The 18068-nt window shown below is 45.7% G+C and overlaps 1 protein-coding gene across 1 annotated transcript; it reads right to left on the bottom strand.

The window, feature by feature from the left end:
• Positions 1-15205: 15205 nt before the first annotated feature.
• On the bottom strand, positions 15206-16902 carry DUSP23 (dual specificity phosphatase 23). The gene is made up of 3 exons (XM_023214188.1): positions 16798-16902; positions 16424-16692; positions 15206-15596 (listed from the first exon to the last, which is right to left on the bottom strand). The coding sequence occupies exons 2-3, from the start codon at positions 16688-16690 to the stop codon at positions 15411-15413; spliced, it is 453 nt and encodes a 150-aa protein (XP_023069956.1). The 5' UTR covers positions 16691-16692; positions 16798-16902; the 3' UTR covers positions 15206-15410.
• Positions 16903-18068: the final 1166 nt, after the last annotated feature.

Genomic DNA, 18068 nt, shown 5'->3' with positions numbered 1-18068 from the left:
AAAAAGAAAGAAAGAAAATTAGCCAGGTGTGGTCGCAGGTGTCTGTAGTCCCAGCTACTCAGGAGGCTGAGGCAGGGGAATGGCATGAACCTGGGAGGCAGAGCTTGCAGTGAGCTGAGATCGTGCCACTGCACTACAGCCTGGGCAACACAGTGAGACTCCATCTCAAAAAAAAAAACAGTTTATTTAACTGTTCCTGCAGAAACATTTTCCTGACCACCGTTCCCCACCCAGGCTGAGTTAGGTGCACATACATCCCCTGTCTGAGGATTTAGCACTTTTCCCTGGCACTGTAATTGCCTCTTGTGTGCATTCCCCCAAGAGACTGCAAGCTTTCTGAGGGCAAGGGCCATTTCTGTCTTGCTCTTTGCTGTACCCTCAGTGCCTGGAAGCAGGTGTTCGACACATATGTGTGAGATGGAGACTGCAATAAGGCAGAGGTCCCCTTCTCCCTGCAGTGTGATGGCTGCTAACTGCCTTCTCACCTGCCCTCCTTCAGGTCCTCTTACACTCTCCTATTCATGAATAAGTAGATTTTAGGGTAAGGTTACTTTACTAAAGGTGGTTGGTTGACTCTGAATTAGCTTAGTATCCAAATAACTCAGCACCTATTACTTTCCTTCATGGCAGTAGGAGAATATCAATTTCTTCGGAGGGACATCAGTTTAATTCATGCTGTTCCTTTGAATCAGAACTCCACACTCCCCTCTACTTCCTTACTTTCAATTTCATACATACCCACCGCATTCCTCCTCACATGTGCCATCGTAGGCAGCATGTTATGTTTTCAGTGTGCTTCAGATAAAACATCCTTGACTGGAAGTCTGTAGTTACCAAAAACAGCTTTAGACATTAGGGAATGGCTCCACAGAAGGAACTGAAAATGACTGGAGGCTCATTTTTGGCTGGAGATTGAGGAAGAAAAGCATATATAATTAAAGTGATAAATTGGATTTTTTTGGGTTCTCTGTTTACCACTGTCAAACATAGTCTATTTCATGCATTTATATAGAATGCATAAAATAGGTCAGATTTAATTTTCTTCAGTTTGCTTATTTTCTCCTCCAGTTCCTTGGGTAGATGCAGAACCCAGATGGAAATGGGAAGACTATAAAACTTGTGTCTTTAGGGGAGATGGTGGTAAAGGATTTAGTGCACTGGACCCTGGGAGTTGGACACTCACGGGTGAGTGAAAGAGGCACCTAGGAATGAGCATGGTGTGTGAATCAGACAGGCTTGATTTAGAATCCTGACTTTGCTGAATGAGGCTGCATGGCTTGGATTCCTTACTCATTCCTCTTCTCAAAGTATTCCTTCCTGCATTCATTCCCTCCACTCTTTCCCACCATCAATTTGTCTCTTCACTGGATTTTTTTCATCTGTATATGGACACGTACAATAACATCCAAAGCAAACTAAACCTCTCCTTTGCCTCACTCATCTTTTTCAGCTTCCTCCCCATCTTTCTCCTCCCTTCCATTTGGGCCAGAAGACTCACCCACACTCACTCTTTTCTCTTCTGCAATCCCTATTCACTCCCTAATAGTGGGTGATCTGGCCTTAGTTCCCACCACTCCACTGAATTGCTTTTGCTAAAGACACAAAGGCTCCTGTGTTGCTGGCTCCGACAGGGGATTCTCTGCCCTCTGCTGACTTGGCCACTCTGCGTTTGAACTGTTGACATTTCACGTTCCACTCTGAAATGCTTTTCTGTCTTGGCATGCATCATGTCCCCTCTCCTGATTCTCCTGCCTCACCAGCCACTCCTTAGTCTGTTTGTCGGATCATCCTCTTTCTCCTGACACTAAATGTAGGGATGTTCAGAGTTTGCTATTTACACTGTCTCCCTATTCTCATGGCTCGAAATCATATGCTGGTGACACCCAAATTTATATCTCCTGATCTGACTCAACCTCTCTCGAGGATCTTGGACCTGAATATGCAATTGCCCAGCTCTACTCCTCCACTTGGGTGGGTCACAATCATCTCGAACTTGACATGCCCAAAATAAAACTGTCCCTCTCCTCCTTGCTGGGAACGAGTAAACAGATGCACAAACAATTCTTGTCATGGTTCCTGCTCTCATCCCCACCAGTCTTCTCAACCGGTAAACAGCACCACCAGTTACTCAAATCCAAACCTCAGAGTCACACTTCACATCTAACCTATTCCCAAGTTCTATTGATTCCTCTTCAAAATATATCTCAAATTCACCTTATTCTCTCCATCTTTTCTGCCACCATTACAGTGGAGTTCCCCAATGTCCTTTGCCTGCATTACTGTAAAGGCCTCTTAATTCTTTTCCTGGCCTCTGCTCCTACCCTCCTTTTTTCTGTCTTGCACAGAGCAGACAAAAGTGACCTAATCAGTGTAAACAGATCAATGTAAATACTCCTCTGGCTAAAGCCCCTAGCTCCCTATCTCTCCATTCCACTAAGAATAAATCATCACCTCTTTTATAGCACCCTGCATGCCCAGCTCTGTCTCTCTGGCCTGCCCTGAGGCTATGCCCCCTCTTACTATGTTCTGGCTGATGTTTCAGATCTGCCAACACAGGGAGCACCTTTCTTTCTTAGGTGCTCTTCTCTCATTCTCTCTCTCTGTCTTTTTTTAAAGACGGAGTCTCACTATGTTGCCCAGGCTGGAGTGCAGTGGCACGATCTGGGGCTCACTGCAACTTCCTCCTCCCGGGTTCAAGCTCCTTCCTCAGCCTCCTGAGTAGCTGGGATTACAGGTGCCTGCCACCATGCCCAGCTAATTTTTGTATTTGATGTAGAGACAGGGTTTCACCATGTTGGCCAAGCTGGTCTTGAACTCCTGACCTCAAGTGATTCACCCACCTTGGCCCCCCAAAGTGCTGGGATTACAGGTATGAGCCACTGCACCTGGCCGCTCTTCCCTTTGTCTCAGGGGCTCTTCCGCTACCCACCACCTTTCTTCCTGCCCTTTCTAAATAAATAAATAAATATTATTAAATATTCAAAAGCGAAAAGCATATGAAAGAACATAAGAAACGTTCGGGTACTCATCACCCAGCACTTTTTAATTCGAAAATGTTGTCATATTTGCTTCAAGTTTTTGTTTTTCTTAAAGAAATAAAATAGCACAGTATCAGCTGAAGTCCCATGTATACTCCTCCCCAATTCTATTCTTTCTCCCGTCCCATAAGTAACACCTGAACCTGGTATTCATCCCTTCCAAGTGTGTTTTCACACTTTCACTACATACACCTGTACTGATCAACAATCTATGGTACTGTTTGGAACAGTTACAATTTTATGTAAATGGTATTTCACTCTGGAGGACTCTGCAACTCACCCTTTTCCTCAGCCTTGTCAGATGAATTCACACTGACACGTGTGGCTCTCATCATCTCCACGGTGGCATAGTATTTCATTGGATATATATGTCTGATTTTATCTGTTCTTCTAATGATGGATAATGGTGCCATTTTCAATTTTTGGCCATTATAAACAATGCTGCAAAGAATATTTGCACACGTCTCCTTGGGAACATGTTTGAGAGTTTCTCCAGGGTAAAACCTTAAAAACAGAATTTCCAAATAATAGAGTATGTGACTCTCCCACTTTACTAGATAGCGCCAGATTGCTCTTCAAAGTGGTTGGCAAATTTCCACTCCCACGGCAGTGTGGGAGAATTTACGGAGCTCCACACTCTCACTGACTTAGCTGGTGGTGGGGAGGGGGACACAGCAGGCACCCAGCAGCTTGCTGAGATCTAGGGCAGCAGCAGCAGGAGGGGTACTCTGCTATTCTCTCTCCCAGTCGTCCTGTCCAATGGTCAGGTGGTTGGAGGTCAGGATCCCAGAGGCGCATTTAGAGCAGGCTCCGGCACCTGAGTCACTGGGAGATGGAGTCTTAATCCTCCTCTCCCCTAATTCTTTTCTAAAATTTTAAAGCAATACAAAACAAAAGCTTCCCTATCTTGAACTAAAATGAAAAAGGACCCAATGTGCCACAACAAACATCTGTATGCTTAACATCCTAAATACACATGGCTAACATTTTCATGTATACATTTGCTTCAGATGTTTTCTTTTTAGGAAACAAAGCACATTTCAGTTAAACTTGAAGTTCTCCTTCCTGGTCTTTTCTCTCCTTTCTGGGAGGCAGCTAAGATTCTGAGTTTGGTAGGTATCCAAACCATTTATTTGTGTAACATATGTATGTATCAACACACAATTTACAGTATTGTTTGCTTGTATTCATACAAATAGTATTTTGTATCTGCAAGTTTCTTTCCTACCCACCCAACATTGTTTCTGAAATACATCTGTGTTGATACTGGTGTCTCCAGTTCAGTGTTTGTCTATTCTCCTAGCAATGTATTTTCAGTTTTTGGCTATTTAAACAAGACTATATATACACTCCATGGAGGCAGACATTTGGCTTTTGTTAACACTCAATTTTTAGACCCTAGAATTGTGTCTGGCATATAGTAGGTGCTCAATACAATATGCATTGGGTTAGTGAATGAGTGAGGAGCTTCATACACGTGGCTAACTTACTCAAATGCAGAATTTGTCTGCAAATATATATATATAATATATAATTATTATATATAACATATAATTATTATATATAATATATATAACATATAATTATTATATATAATATATATAACATATAATTATTATATATAATATAATATATACACACACACATATAAAGTGAAGTGGCTGGATTTTGGGGTGAACTAATCAATATATCACTCTCCAAGGTTACTATACTGATTTACATATCCTCAGCAGTTTAGGAGCACCCGTTTCCCCTTAGCCTTGTCAACTTCAGTATTTTGAGATTTGGTGTGTGTGAATGTGTGCGTGTGTGTGGATGTGCGTGTGTGTGTGTGTGTGTGTGGGGTGGGTGTATGTGTGCCCAATCCTGCTGTATATAAAGTCATATCTTATTGTTGTTATTCTTATTTTAATTTGTAATGTCCTGGTTTCTTTCTGATTTGCCTCACCTGGGGATCCCATTGACTTCCTTTGTGGCCTCCGGGTTATTAAAGGCGCAGAGGTGGGTTGGGGTGGGTTGAGGGTCCCTCTCAAGAGTGTGGCCTGACTCCTGCATGGACCTGGAACCCTCCATGTCTTCCCAGCCTTCCTTCATCCCTGGAGGGATTTGAGCACCGGTGCCAGGGCAGATCTGGGACCACAGGATTGCAGAACACCATATGGAGACCCAGGCTTGTGCCCCCACCCACTCCCATCTTGGGCTCTGCAGTTCCCTGTGAGGGACAGGAGAGGACTCCCTGGTGCCCGTGCTGGTCTGCGATTTTCTAGGTCTTCAGGTGAACAGTGCTGACCAGGTGATGCCTGAGTTGCCAGACTCAGCTGCCTTGACTTTTCCAGGACCGGGGGTGTTCCTTTGTGGGGAGCTGTCTTTGCAGTCCCCAGCTCTTCCCTCCTCAGCACAGACCATGCCCTCTGCTTACAGAAAAAACATACTACCTGATTTCTGTGGCTTATTAGTACTTGACAAATTGATCACTATTTGGAGAAGAGAAGACAGGTTTGAGGGTAACTGGACAGATGTAGTGACAGAGAAGGGGGGGGAATAGGGATGTAACTGAGGCAAAAATTTTGAAGGCCCAGGACACCCCCTGACCTGAGGCAATAGGAAGAAAGGCTGGGCTGAGTTGCAGCTCCTGGGGTCGCTGCCTCTGTGGACCTGTGAATTGGGTCAACTGAGATATGGCAACATTCCAAGATTTAAAATGTGAATGCAGTGAATCAGGCAGAGCAGTGGGTGTGCAGGAGGCTGTGCCAGCTGCCGTCTGAAAGACATATATTTCTAGCATGCAGGGATGACACTCACTTGAGAAACTTTCCCATTTGAAAAGCATTAAAAAATCATAACCTGCAGGCCCAGAGGGTGAGCACTCTGACTTAACAACCCTTTTACTTTCTTTTGCAAAGCATTAAAGTCATTAACTTCCAGCAAGCAGGAAAAGCAGGTTCTTACTTAACTCTTATCTTCTGAAAAGCCTTAAAAATCAGCAGCTGAGAGACCCTGTCTGTCTTTGGCAACGTTAAATCATAATGCACCATATTGTGGCTAAGTAACGGAGCCATTCTGTCAGAGTGTAACTTAAGAAAAATTGGACCTAGTGACATGTCTTCTACTCAGAAATCTGTGGTGACTCCACACTGTTGATCAGATATGATCCAAATCTTTTGGCATGAGTTTTGCTGCCCTTTCACTATCTTCACCTAACCACGCGTTTCCTGCTACCCACTGGATGAGGTTTGTACTTCATCTATGCCAAGCGACTCTCCATATTTTTCCCTCCCCTCACTGATACCTATTTGTCCCTCTATCTAAGGCTTCCCATATGGACTCTGCACCCAACACACAACATTGGTATTTTTAATAACATCCAACATTTGTATATCCCTTTAGGCTATCCAACCTCACTCTCCACATCTCTTTGAAGGTTCAACTTTTCGAATTTCACTCCTTTTATCTCTTTAATCGCTATCCCATTGCTTAATGGGATAGTATTTATGCATTGCATATTGGCTAATTGTATCCAACTTTGCATTTACACTTAGGAGGGTACATATGTCATGTATTCCTCCACTAGATTATCCATTTCCTAGGTTTATTACTTTCTTCCCATTTATTCACCTATGTGCAGATACCCGGGTAAGTGACAGCACATCAGTTAGTCATCATCTGTTTATTGAGTATTTATGTGCCAGGCATTGTACTGTGCTGCAGGTACACACATGGCCCTTAGACTGTAGCAGCATACAGAGAAATATTAAATGCCTAAATGAATTATTATTGGTGAGCAAAAGGCCTCAAAATAGGAGAGATACTTTGGGAATACATGGGGGCCTGTTGGACACCTTTTCCTGAAAAAGTGATGTTTAAACTTTTTAAAAAAGTGATGACCAGTAGGGGTCAGTAGGAGTGGAGAACTAGGCGAAGAGCTGTAGAGCGAAGCATCCCACGTACCCAGACTGTCATGTGGAGAGGGCAAAAAGAGTGTGCAGGAAAAGTAGCGTGGAGTAGTGTGCAGTAAAAGATAAACTGAGCAGGCCCGGATTGCCCAAACCCTGCACATTCCAAAGGTCATTGAGACTGCCCTTGATTAGCTTCTGAGACCTCTGAACCCTTGAAATATCCTGCATGGTAAGAGTGTCTTTGTATACCTGAGACCGTGAACCAGGCCAGATCATTTCTACCAACAATGTGATTTATGGTGAACAGCTGTTTCTATATGCCTAGGTTGCTTTGGGCCCTGTTGTTTCAGTCTGACCTGTGTTGGGGCTGGAGACTGAGTTATGTGAATGCTCCATGCCTATGTGACTGAACCCCCACTACCTCAACAAAACTAAACTAAACTAAAAACAAAATTCTGGATATCAAGGCTCAGGTGAACATCCCTGGTTGGCCATATTTTGTATGTGTTGTCATACATTGTTGCTGGAAGAATTAAGCACTGTCCACGTGACTTCACTGGGAAAGGACAACTGGAAGCTTGTGCCTAGTTTCTTCTGAACTCTGCCCTTCCTTCCCTTCCCTCCCTCCCTCCCTCCTTTCTTTCCTTTCTTTCTCTCTCTCTTTCTTTCTTTTCTTTCTTTCTCTCTCTCTTTCTTTTCTTTCTTTCTTCTTTCTTTGTTTCTCCCTTTCTCTTTCTTCCTTCCTTCCTCTCTCCCTTTCTCTCTCTTTCTTTCTTTCTTTCTTTCTTTTTCTTTCTTTCTTTCTTTCTTTCTTTCTTTCTTTCTTTCTTTCTTTCTTTCTTTCTTTCTCTTTCTTTCGTTCTTTTTCTTTCTTCTTTCTTTCTCTTTCCTTCCTTCCTCCCTTCCTTCCTTCCTTCCTTCCTTCCTTCCTTCCCTCCCTCCCTCCCTCCCTCCCTCCCTCCCTCCCTCCCTCCTTCCTTCCTTCCTTCCTTCCTTCCTTCCTTCCTTCCTTCCTTCCTTTTCTTTCTTCTCTCTCTCTCTCTCTTTCTTTCTTTCTTTTTTTTTTAGATGGAGTCTCTCTCTGTCACCCAGGCAGGAGGGCAGGAGGTCAGTGGTGTGATTTTGGCTCATTGCAACCTCCACCTCAGGGATTCAAGAGATTCTCCTGCCTCAGCCTCCTGAGTAGCTGGGACTATAGGCACGTGCCACCACCCTGGCTAATTTTTTGTATTTTTAGTAGAGATGGGGTTTCACCGTGTTAGCCAGGATGGTCTCAATCTCCTGACCTCGTGATCCACCTGCCTCAGCCTCCCAAAATGTTGGGATTACAGACATGAGCCACTGTGCCTGGACCGTACCTTTCTTTTTTGTGGATTTTAACCCACTCCCTTTCATTGTAATACACTATAATCGAGAGTATACCAAGACAGGGTAATATTTTGAGAGGAAAAAAAGAGTATAACAGCTTTTCTGAGTTTTGTGAGTCCTTCTAGCAAAATATCCAACCTGAGAGTGGTTCTGGGGACCCCCAATACAGGCAGAGAGAAGAGAACAAAGCCTGTGGGAGAGAGGAGTATATGAAGTGAGGAAGGAGATGAAGAAAATGATTGGATTCTTTAGATCCTTACAGGTCGTGGTCAAGAATGGCATGGTTCTGCCTGTAGGCTTGATTTCAGTGTGGCTACTTTAATTCTCTTCCATGGCTCTAGGCTGCACCCAGCCCCAGTTAGATCTCATGAAGAGTACCTATGGAAAACATGCAAACCAGTGAATTTCACTGGGGTAGGGGAGCCCAAGGGCACACAAAATCTAGTGAAGAAGGTAAGTGGTATCACCTGTGGGATGGTGCATGGATGAATATTTCCCATGGGTTCCCCTTGAGTTTGGAGTAGAGTCACTAATGCTCAATGTGTATTATTAAAGAAGATACAGTGGTATGTTTACTGTAAAAGTGAGGACTGGCCAGGCATGGTGATTCATGCCTGTAATCCCAGCACTTTGGGAGGCCGAGGCAGGCAGATCACGAGGTCAGGAGATCAAGACCATCCTGGCTAACACAGTGAAACCCCATCTCTACTAAAAATACAAAAAATTAGCTGGGCGTGGTGGCGGGTGCCTTTAGTCCCAGCTACTTGGGAGGCTGAAGCAGGAGAATCACTTGAACCCAGGAGGCAGAGGTTGCAGTGAGCCGAGATCGTGCCACTGCACTCCAGCCTGGGTGACAGGGTAAGACTTCATCTCAAAAAAGAAAAGTAAAAACAATAATAATAATTTAAAAACTGACTACTAAGCTCTGATTTTTTTTTTTTATCTTGCCCAAATTCCTATCTAAGGGGTCTGGGGAGTCATGACCTTCAAACCACAAATTCTCATCAGATGGGTTATATTTAACCCTATATATTGTGACTTACTTTCCAATGTGACTCTGGTATAACATTACTTGACAAAAAAGAAAGTCAAATTATTTTACCCCAAAAGCATGTTTCTTTGCCATATTTTGAAATGGTCTTGCAAAGCTGTCCTTTGTGGGGGAACGTGTGCATCTGTAAAGAATCTCTAGAAACATAGCTAGATCTTTTTCTTCCAGGCCCCCTTAATCCTGAAGAGATTAAGTAAGAATTTAGCACCTTTTAAAAGCCTGAATAGGAAACATTTGTCATCTATTATCTCTAACAGCAGCCACTATAAGATTTCAAAGGAACTTTAGTATCCATAATCTTTTATCTTTTTTTTTTTTTTTCTGAGATAGAGTCTTGCCCTGTCACCCAGGCTGAAGTGCAATGGTGTGATCTCCGCTCACTGCAACCTCCACCTCCCAGGTTCAAACAATTCTCCTGCCTCAGCCTCTTGAGTAGCTTCGATAACAGGTGCATGCCACTACGCCCAGCTAATTTTTATATTTTTAGTAGAGACGGGGTTTCGCCATGTTGGCCAGGCTGGTCTTCAACTCCTGACCTCGTGATCTGCCCGCCTTGGCCTCCCAAACTGCTGGGATTACAGGCGTGAGCCACTGTGCCCGGTCTACAATCTTTTATCTTAACCTGAACATTTCCCTTCTATTGATCCCAGGTCTTTAGACAAACTCAACCAATTGTCAGTCAGAAAATGCTTAAATTTATCTATAGCCTGGAAGCCCCCTCCCCACCTGCTTTGAGTTGTCCCACCTTTCTGAACCAAATCAATGTATTTCTTAAATGTATTTGATTGATGATTAATGTCTTGTGCCTCCCTAAATTGTATAAAACCAAGCTGTACCCCAACCACCTTGGGCACATGTTCCCAGGATCTTCTAAGGGCTGTGTCACGGGCCATGCTCACTAATATTTGACTCAGAATAAATCTCTTAAAATATTTTAGAGTTTGACTCTTTTCATTGATAAAAGCTAGTGGGGAAATAATCCCAGAACTCTTTGCCATACTGAATGCCACACATTGAAAACATCACTAATTTGTTTCATGATTATATATCCATGGTGACAGAGTAAGTCAGTGGAAAAATAGGGTCAAAGAGTTGTCAAAGCAATTTAAGCAATTTATTGGCACAAGAAACTCTGTTATCAAGGTTGCAAATAAGTCATCAACTTCAGGCATGGACATGCACCAAAGTGTTTCTTAAATTTCTACTTGCTTGGACAAGCATGCTGACTTCTCAAGAGCATGCCTTGAATCCTAATAACCTGAGAAAAATTTTAAAGTAATGGAAGAAGTGCTTATGTAATTCATTTCTAAGTCAACAGGGGATTATATTTTAGATGGTGTTGGAGGCTTGAGGCAGAAGTCTGTTAGAGATGATGACTGTGCTGGCAGCCTGCACGCTCCCAAGTCAGAGTTATGCCACTGAACACTGAGCAGCAGGGCTGGGAAAGTGGTGTGATTGGAGAGCTCCACTGATGGCCCTGTGAGTCCAGATGATTCCATTCTGGGGAACACGAGATGCTGTTACATATTTTCTAATTACAACAAAGTCTATTCTCACTGCTCCCAAGAGGGAAGGCGGTTTACAGTTAGACAGCCCCAAGTTTGAATCCTGCTCAGCTTGGTGACTGTGGGCAGATCACCTAAACTCTCTGGATCAGTTTATCCATCTGTGCACTGGTTATTGTAATACTTTGTTCATAGGGTTTTTGTTTTGTTTTTTCTTTTTCTTTGAGGATGGAATGAGATAATGTCTGTAAAGCATTTGGCATAGTGCCTGGCATGCATTAAGGGCTCAAGTAACAAGAAAACAGAAAGGGTATCACGGTTTTCAGTAAATCATCAGACATAAAAAGACATTTTTGAGGGCTTGATACCAGACACACATGCCTTAAGACTGTTATGCCAGATAAGGATATCTGTTTGCTTTGAATTAGATAACAGTGGATGTGACAGAACCACCCTGATAGATCAGTGTCACTATTTTGCTCTTAAATACTCAGGCCACATTTTTAATTTATTTTTTATCATCCAGCCCAAAATGTCACTGGGTCATTTTAAGGAGAAGCACATAATTCAGGTGCTATTGACATCAGAGTCAGATGCAGCGTTGTTCTTTGGCTTCCTAAGAAAAATAAAAAGGTTGGTCACTGGAAGCCATGTTGATGAGACGGCCCATGAGGCCAAGCTCTAATTGTGAAGGCAGACTCCTTTGTGGGCTGAAACCAGGAAAAGTCTTGGCAAGTGGGATGCCTGGCCAAAAAAACATGAGCTCTGAAGTTATGACTTGAGTTTGTATCCCAGCTCCATCAACAGTGTGTGGCTTTGGGCATGTTACTTATCTCTCTAAATCTCAGTCCCTTCATCTATAAGAAGGGGGAAATACATGAATTGCAGAGTTGTAAGGATAAAATAATATAACACAATGTATGTAAAACACCTGCTACATGGTAAGCACTTTGTAAATGATGGCAATTATGATCCTATGTCATGACAAAATGCAAAATGCATTTGTGGTAATTGACATTGTTTTGTGACAAAGCAATCCTGTGAGACCAGATTCTCAGAAAGAATGGCAGGATACCGACAGCAGAACATTTGATTTGAAGCTTGGCACACAGGTGCAGTTCATTCTGGGAAATGGTTTATGGTTTGGATCAAATCTCTGCCCCAGGTAATGTGCTCACCATTGCCCCGGGAAGACTGGATCTTGGGGATAATAGGGGGCAGTTGGGACCTTGTCAGCCAGAGGAAGAGTGGTGATGAGCCTCCTGTGGACAGGAGCCCCACGTGTTATGAATGGTCAGGATGTAAGGGTGATGACCAAGTATAGCTCCAAGGGAGGTGTGTGCCAGCCTCAGTGTATGCAGTGTGTGGCCTATTTCCCCACTCCAGTCCTCTCTGCAGCAGGACGCCTATGTTGGGATACATGACTTGTGAGGCACTCGTGGAATCCAGAACCCAGAGAGCAAAAGGGCACCAGTCAGGGAAGGATGAGGAGGAATCTTCTCAAAGAAGAGTGTGGCTGGTGCTCCTTCTGACCTGCTTCCAGTTGTTTCTGCATCTGGACAATTTTCTGAAAGAGGAACCCAAGAGGTGACTACTGCAGATATGATATGAAGGGATGTTTTCCAGATAAGAGAAGCCTCTGTTCAGCAGAGAACTCTGATCATGTACCAGAGAATAAACATTAAACGTAAAAAACCATGAGGGTGGGAGTAGATGTTACTGCAGCTGTGCCCATCAGCAGCTCATTGAGAATCAAAGTCTCCTGAATATGGGAAGTTAGTGGTGTCTATCACCGTCTTGGGAAACTAGCCAGGAAAAAGGCTGAGGGACCAGGGATGGCTACAAGACATTGCTTGAAAAGGTAGGAGGTTTGAGTTGGTAATTTCTGCCCTATTAAAATGTGTGCATCCACAGGAGACATTACCAAGTATGTTCCCACGTCCACTCCCAGAGGAAATGAAAGCCAATGACCGCATCCAGTGCGTGTTGGTCTGATGCAGTAGTTCTCAATTGAGGTCGATTTTGCTCCCCCAGGGGACATCTGGCAATGTCTAGAGACATTTTTGGTTGTCACATCTGGGGGGAGGAAGGGCATCCTACTGGCATCTAGTAAATAGAGGCTGGGCAAGCTGCTAAAGATCCAACAACGCACAGACAGCCCCGACAACAAAGAATCACCCTCTTTCAAACATCAGTAGTTGAGAAATCCTGGTTTGAGGCGAATGTTCTTTTTAGATGGTGGCACGGATCATCTATCTCATCTATCTTGGTGTAGAATGGGGACATAGCTAGTCTATTACCCCTTATTGGTAGCCATAGACATAAGAGGCCTTGGTGAGAAGACAAAAACAATTGGGAGTGGAAATGAGCCTAAAGGAAGCCTCAGGCTAACCTCCCATGTAGATGGAAGGATAAGGGCAGAGGTTTTCATTTCAAGCCAACTCTTACTTATTTAAAAAGCAGTTTCCATAAGCACTTAATTATATGTGTATTTCCCTAAGGAACTCTTGAGGCAGAGGAGACTTGCTTAAATTATGGGGATGGAGGCAGTACACAGGGCTTTAATGGGGTTAGAACAATTTTGTTTCCTTTGAAGGAGCCTTGGGAGGAAGGGAAGGGTATATTCCTCTTCCACAATGCAGAGATGTGGGGAGGATGGAGTGACACAGGAACAAAGAGGCAGAAAGGGCAAGGATTGGCCTAACAGGTGAGGATCAGAGCGGAGCCAGGAACTCAGGGAAGCTTTGTGCCTCATACCCCTCTCTCTCTCCGTCCTGGTAATCCCTGACTGGAGGGGAGGGGTTCAGGAAGTGGCCCATTCACACCCTTCATGCCCTACTCCCTTCACATGAAAACACACACACACTCCTTTGGAAGATGTTCCAAACAGAATGGGGCCATACTGTTGGGGGAGGCGTGGATGGGGCAGAGCAAGGTAGACAGAACTTTTGGTGACAGGAGGGTAAGGGTTTCAGTGCATCCTCTATTTGCGTTCTCCTTCCTCTGTTGCAGCTGGAATGCCTGGAATGTGTGTGTTTCTTCTCTTTGGGAGACATCCTCACCTGAGTAGGCTAGGTGAGGACTAAGCTTGAAGGAACTATCACTCAGATTTGACAAATAATGGAAAACTGGGGAAAGGGCATCTTATGGCCTTAGATTGGCAAGACTTCAGCTGATATCCCTTGTTTAAGGTTGAGTTGGACAGGGATGAACTGGGTGGTTAGTAGTGGCAGGTGGAAAGCAGCAGAAAGGACCAGGTGGCTAGGCCTGTCTCTGGTCTATGACACAAAAGATGAGATCTACAGGGGAGCCCTTGACTCCCCCCTCTTGTGTGTCTCCACTGGAACTGGAATGCATGTCTACAATAGCATTCATTGTCTATGGTGGACTCTTATCTGTGCCCACCTTCTCCAGCAGCCTGAGCTCCTGAGAGCAGGAATCATGTCTCTTTCCACTGTGTGGCCTCCAGATCTAACAGGACTCATACAGGTACATACAGGAATTCACACATTTTACGGTGTATTTCTATCTTATTCAGCCTGCTATTGCAGAAAAGAGCACAGGGATTCAGGCAGACCTACAGCAAAGAGTCTATGGGGTGGATATATTCCATTCTTCCCATCTCTCATAAGTCAAAAGTGTAGTGGTGCTGGCAAAATAGGGCCCAACAGGAGGGCAGAATGGGGTCCAATAGGGGATAACTGGAGATAACATCTGAGAAACATGGGCAAGATTTAGAGCCCTAGAACTCTTCATTTAATTGTTAAATATCTGCTCTGTGTAACTGCCTAGATTGGCTCTGTTCTTGAGTCCTTTGGCCTGAGATTGTGGGGTAGCAGAATGGGCCAGAGAGCCCAGATGAGCTGAGCAGCACCTGAGATTGGTAAGAGACGCCCAGCCCTGAGGAGGTGGAGATGGTGGTTATCTGTGAGTGTGACATCCAGGCTGTCTCTACCCCCAGAGAAACAACGGTGACACGTGTGCAGCAGGTGGACCTACACGGAGGGGCCTCCTGGCCTGTGAGCATCAGAGACCTGGGAATGCCAGGAGGCCAGGCTACTCCGGACCTGAATCCTTTTCATTGACTAGCTCCCCCAGAAAACACATCGAATATTGTCAGGGAACAGATACATAGTATTTCAGCATCTTCAAGGGACTGAAGACGTGTGTTGCTGTTTTGGCCCATCCTTCTGCTTTCTAGAAGCGTGATGATGGGCCTCTCTGAGCTTTGGCCACCTCATCCAAAGAACAGAGATGGCCCATCTGCCTTTCCTGTATCACAGGGCTACAGTGAGGCTGAAGTAACTTGATGTGTGGGAATGCTTTATAAAGTACCATGCAACGTGCCCTGGTTTGTACAACTCATTTATTCAACAAAAAAGTACAAAACTCCCCTTCAATCAAGACCTGCCTGCAGGGCTGGGCTACTTCAGTGTCTTGAGCCAATGGGAGCTAGAGGGTTTAATACTTTAGTCCACTTCCCTTCATCTCTGACCCCATCGACAACATGGGGCAAGGGAGTGAGGGTCCCGGAGAAGGGTACTGAGGCCCCTTATTTCGTTCGCTGGTAGAACTGGAAGACTGCTTTCTCCTGCTCATAGGTCTCGATGGAGCCGGGTCGTAGTCGTCGGATTTCAGCAATGGCATCTCCTGCAGCCAAGCCCCGCTCCTTTACCAGGTAACAGGCCAGCATGGTGCCAGTGCGGCCAAAGCCCAGGGCACAGTGCACTCCCACAGCCTACGAAGAGGGAGCTCGATGGGTGGCGCCCAACTCCTCCAGCCCCAACTGTCTCCTGCCCCTCACTTGGTTTTCCCCACAGCTCCTTCTTCTGTGCCAGCTCCTTCTTCTGTGCCAGCTCCTTCTTCTGTGCCAGGTCCTCTGCAGCAAAGTCAGGGAGGGCTGTCCCTGCACTGGGTGGCTAGGAAGCCTCTGCAGTGGCTGGTTCAAGAGCTGCCCGCCTCTGCACAGCCCTCCACCTGTGGTGTTCAATACAGAAACCACTCGCCACGCCTACTGTGGCTACTGTGTACTTGAAATGTGGCTAGTCCAAATTGAGATGTAGTGTGAAAAACGCAACAGGGTATGAAGAGGTAGTGGAAAAAAGAATGAAAATATCTCATTAAGATCCCCAAAATTAATTTTATCTGCTTCCTTGCTTTTTAAGAATGCGGTTGCTAGAAAAATTAACATTACATGGAGCCACTTACGTTCCGTTATATTTGGGCAGCTTTACTCTAAAAAACGGTAAACATGCTCCACCTGACTTCAACCCCCACCTCTCTCAGGTGTCTGTCCACACCCTTCTCTTTCTCAACTCACAGTATTAGCTGGTTGTCACTGCCTCTCCTCAAGCCCAGTTCGCACTGCTTCACCCTCTCTTTAGTTCCTTCCGTTTAGCGCCCCCCTCCCCCGCACTGGCTTCCCACTCTCCCGGCCCTACTGTCTGCCCCCAGTACCTCCCCGAGCCCAGTAAAATTATTCCAGGCCGGGTCTCCCCAGCTCCGCCCGCGTCTCCGGATGACCTTCTAGGCCCCTCCCTCCCTGCGCTGACCCCGCCCGCTGACCTCTCCCCGTGCGTTAGCCTCGTCCACGATCTGCACGAAGCGGTCGATCTGGTCCGGGGCCGGCGGGCAGAAGTCGGGGATGCGCAGACGGTGCAGGGTGAGGCCGGGGCAGCTGTCGCTGTGAGGGGGCCCGCGCTCCGTCAGGGACACCAGGTGCCGCACGCCCAGGTCCAACAGGAACTGGTAGTGGGCGGGGAGCCGCGGCAGCGCCAGCCCCGCCAGCCGGCCCGGGAGCACCCAGGAGAAGTTGGGGGGCTGCACGCCCATCGCTGGGAGAGGGCACAGGACAGCGGGTCATGGGGGACGAGGCTGGCCAGCCCCGCTCCTCCCACCCGTCTCCTCGCCCGCTCCGAGCTGGTTAACCCACCACCTACCTGGCCTCGGCGCCTCCCAGGCCACGTGGTTTGCGGGGCGCCGCCCTCGGGGACGCTCTGCCCTGCCGCGGGGATTGGCCCAGAGCCTGGGGCGGGGCTGGAACGAGGAACCCAGGCTCTGAGCTACCGAGGGAAGCGCCACGATACCGCCCCGCCCGAGCAGGTCACGCGGTGATTGGCTGGATCTTCATAATGGGCGGGGTTACTTCCGCGTGGTTCAACCCATTCAGCTAAGAAGGAAGACCTGGAGCGAGTTAGGAATTGTTTGCTGCGGATGGGGCAACCCGGGGTCGGGCTCTGCTGCGCCCTGGCGGCGTGTTGCAGTCATTGCGTCACTAGCGCCTGCCCCTGGCTCCCCGCGGGCCGGCCTAGTTCCACCTCCTTCACGCTGGATGCCCTGGGGTTTAAGAGATGACAAATCGGCTTTCTCCCAGGACGAGGAGTCTGCTCTCTAATGACTGACTGGTAGTTACCAGCGACTTTTTGAACTGTTCCAGTGAGAGGGAATTACTGCTGCACAGGGGGCTATTCTCATTGTTTCATTGCTGGAACTATTAAAAACTTACCTAGGGTAATAATTATAGTAATAATAATAACCAGCACCAACAGTCAACCCCCACTTCTCCTGTCAATCCAGTTGCTCCTCAGGACTTACTGAGCATTTATTATGTGCCAGATAGTCTTCTAAGCACTTAACACATACTCATTTAATTGCCACAGTAATCTTATAAGGTAGGTGATCTAATGAATCCCATTTTATGGATGAAAAAACAGAAGCAATGGAGAGATTAATAAACTTGACCAAAGGATGATGACTAATGCCTCCAAAATCTTTAATAACACCGCCATTTCCTAAAGTTAAATGGAACATTGTTTTCTCTTCACATAACCCCCTCATGTCCCCAAATATTATCTGGGTTAAACGCTTGTGGGTTTTCTTAATTTTTATTAGTATTTCATATTTCTTCATTTTTTCAAGGTTTCCTAGTTCTCTGGGTCACTGTCCCCTGGGCAGGCTAGAGGTGATTAGTGTTATTCTTACAAGGTGGGGACCCCTAGATCTGAACACCGTTTCCGCTATCATCTGACCAGTCCATATCCCCATTTGAGTAATGTGCTTCTAGTGATGCAGACTAACTGTAATTATGAAAATAGTTAACCCTTACTGAATTTGTTTATGTACCAGGCCCTGTGCCAAGCGCTTTCTGGAAGAACCACATGTGAAAGGCATTTTTGTATCTTTTTTGTACATGAATCATTGGAAGCTTAAA

The sequence above is a fragment of the Piliocolobus tephrosceles genome, chromosome 1 (assembly GCF_002776525.5).
Source record: "Piliocolobus tephrosceles isolate RC106 chromosome 1, ASM277652v3, whole genome shotgun sequence".
In the NCBI taxonomy this organism is placed as follows: Eukaryota; Metazoa; Chordata; class Mammalia; order Primates; family Cercopithecidae; genus Piliocolobus; species Piliocolobus tephrosceles.
The sequence above is the reverse complement of the archived record's forward strand: the minus strand, read 5'-3'. Positions and strand labels throughout refer to the sequence as shown.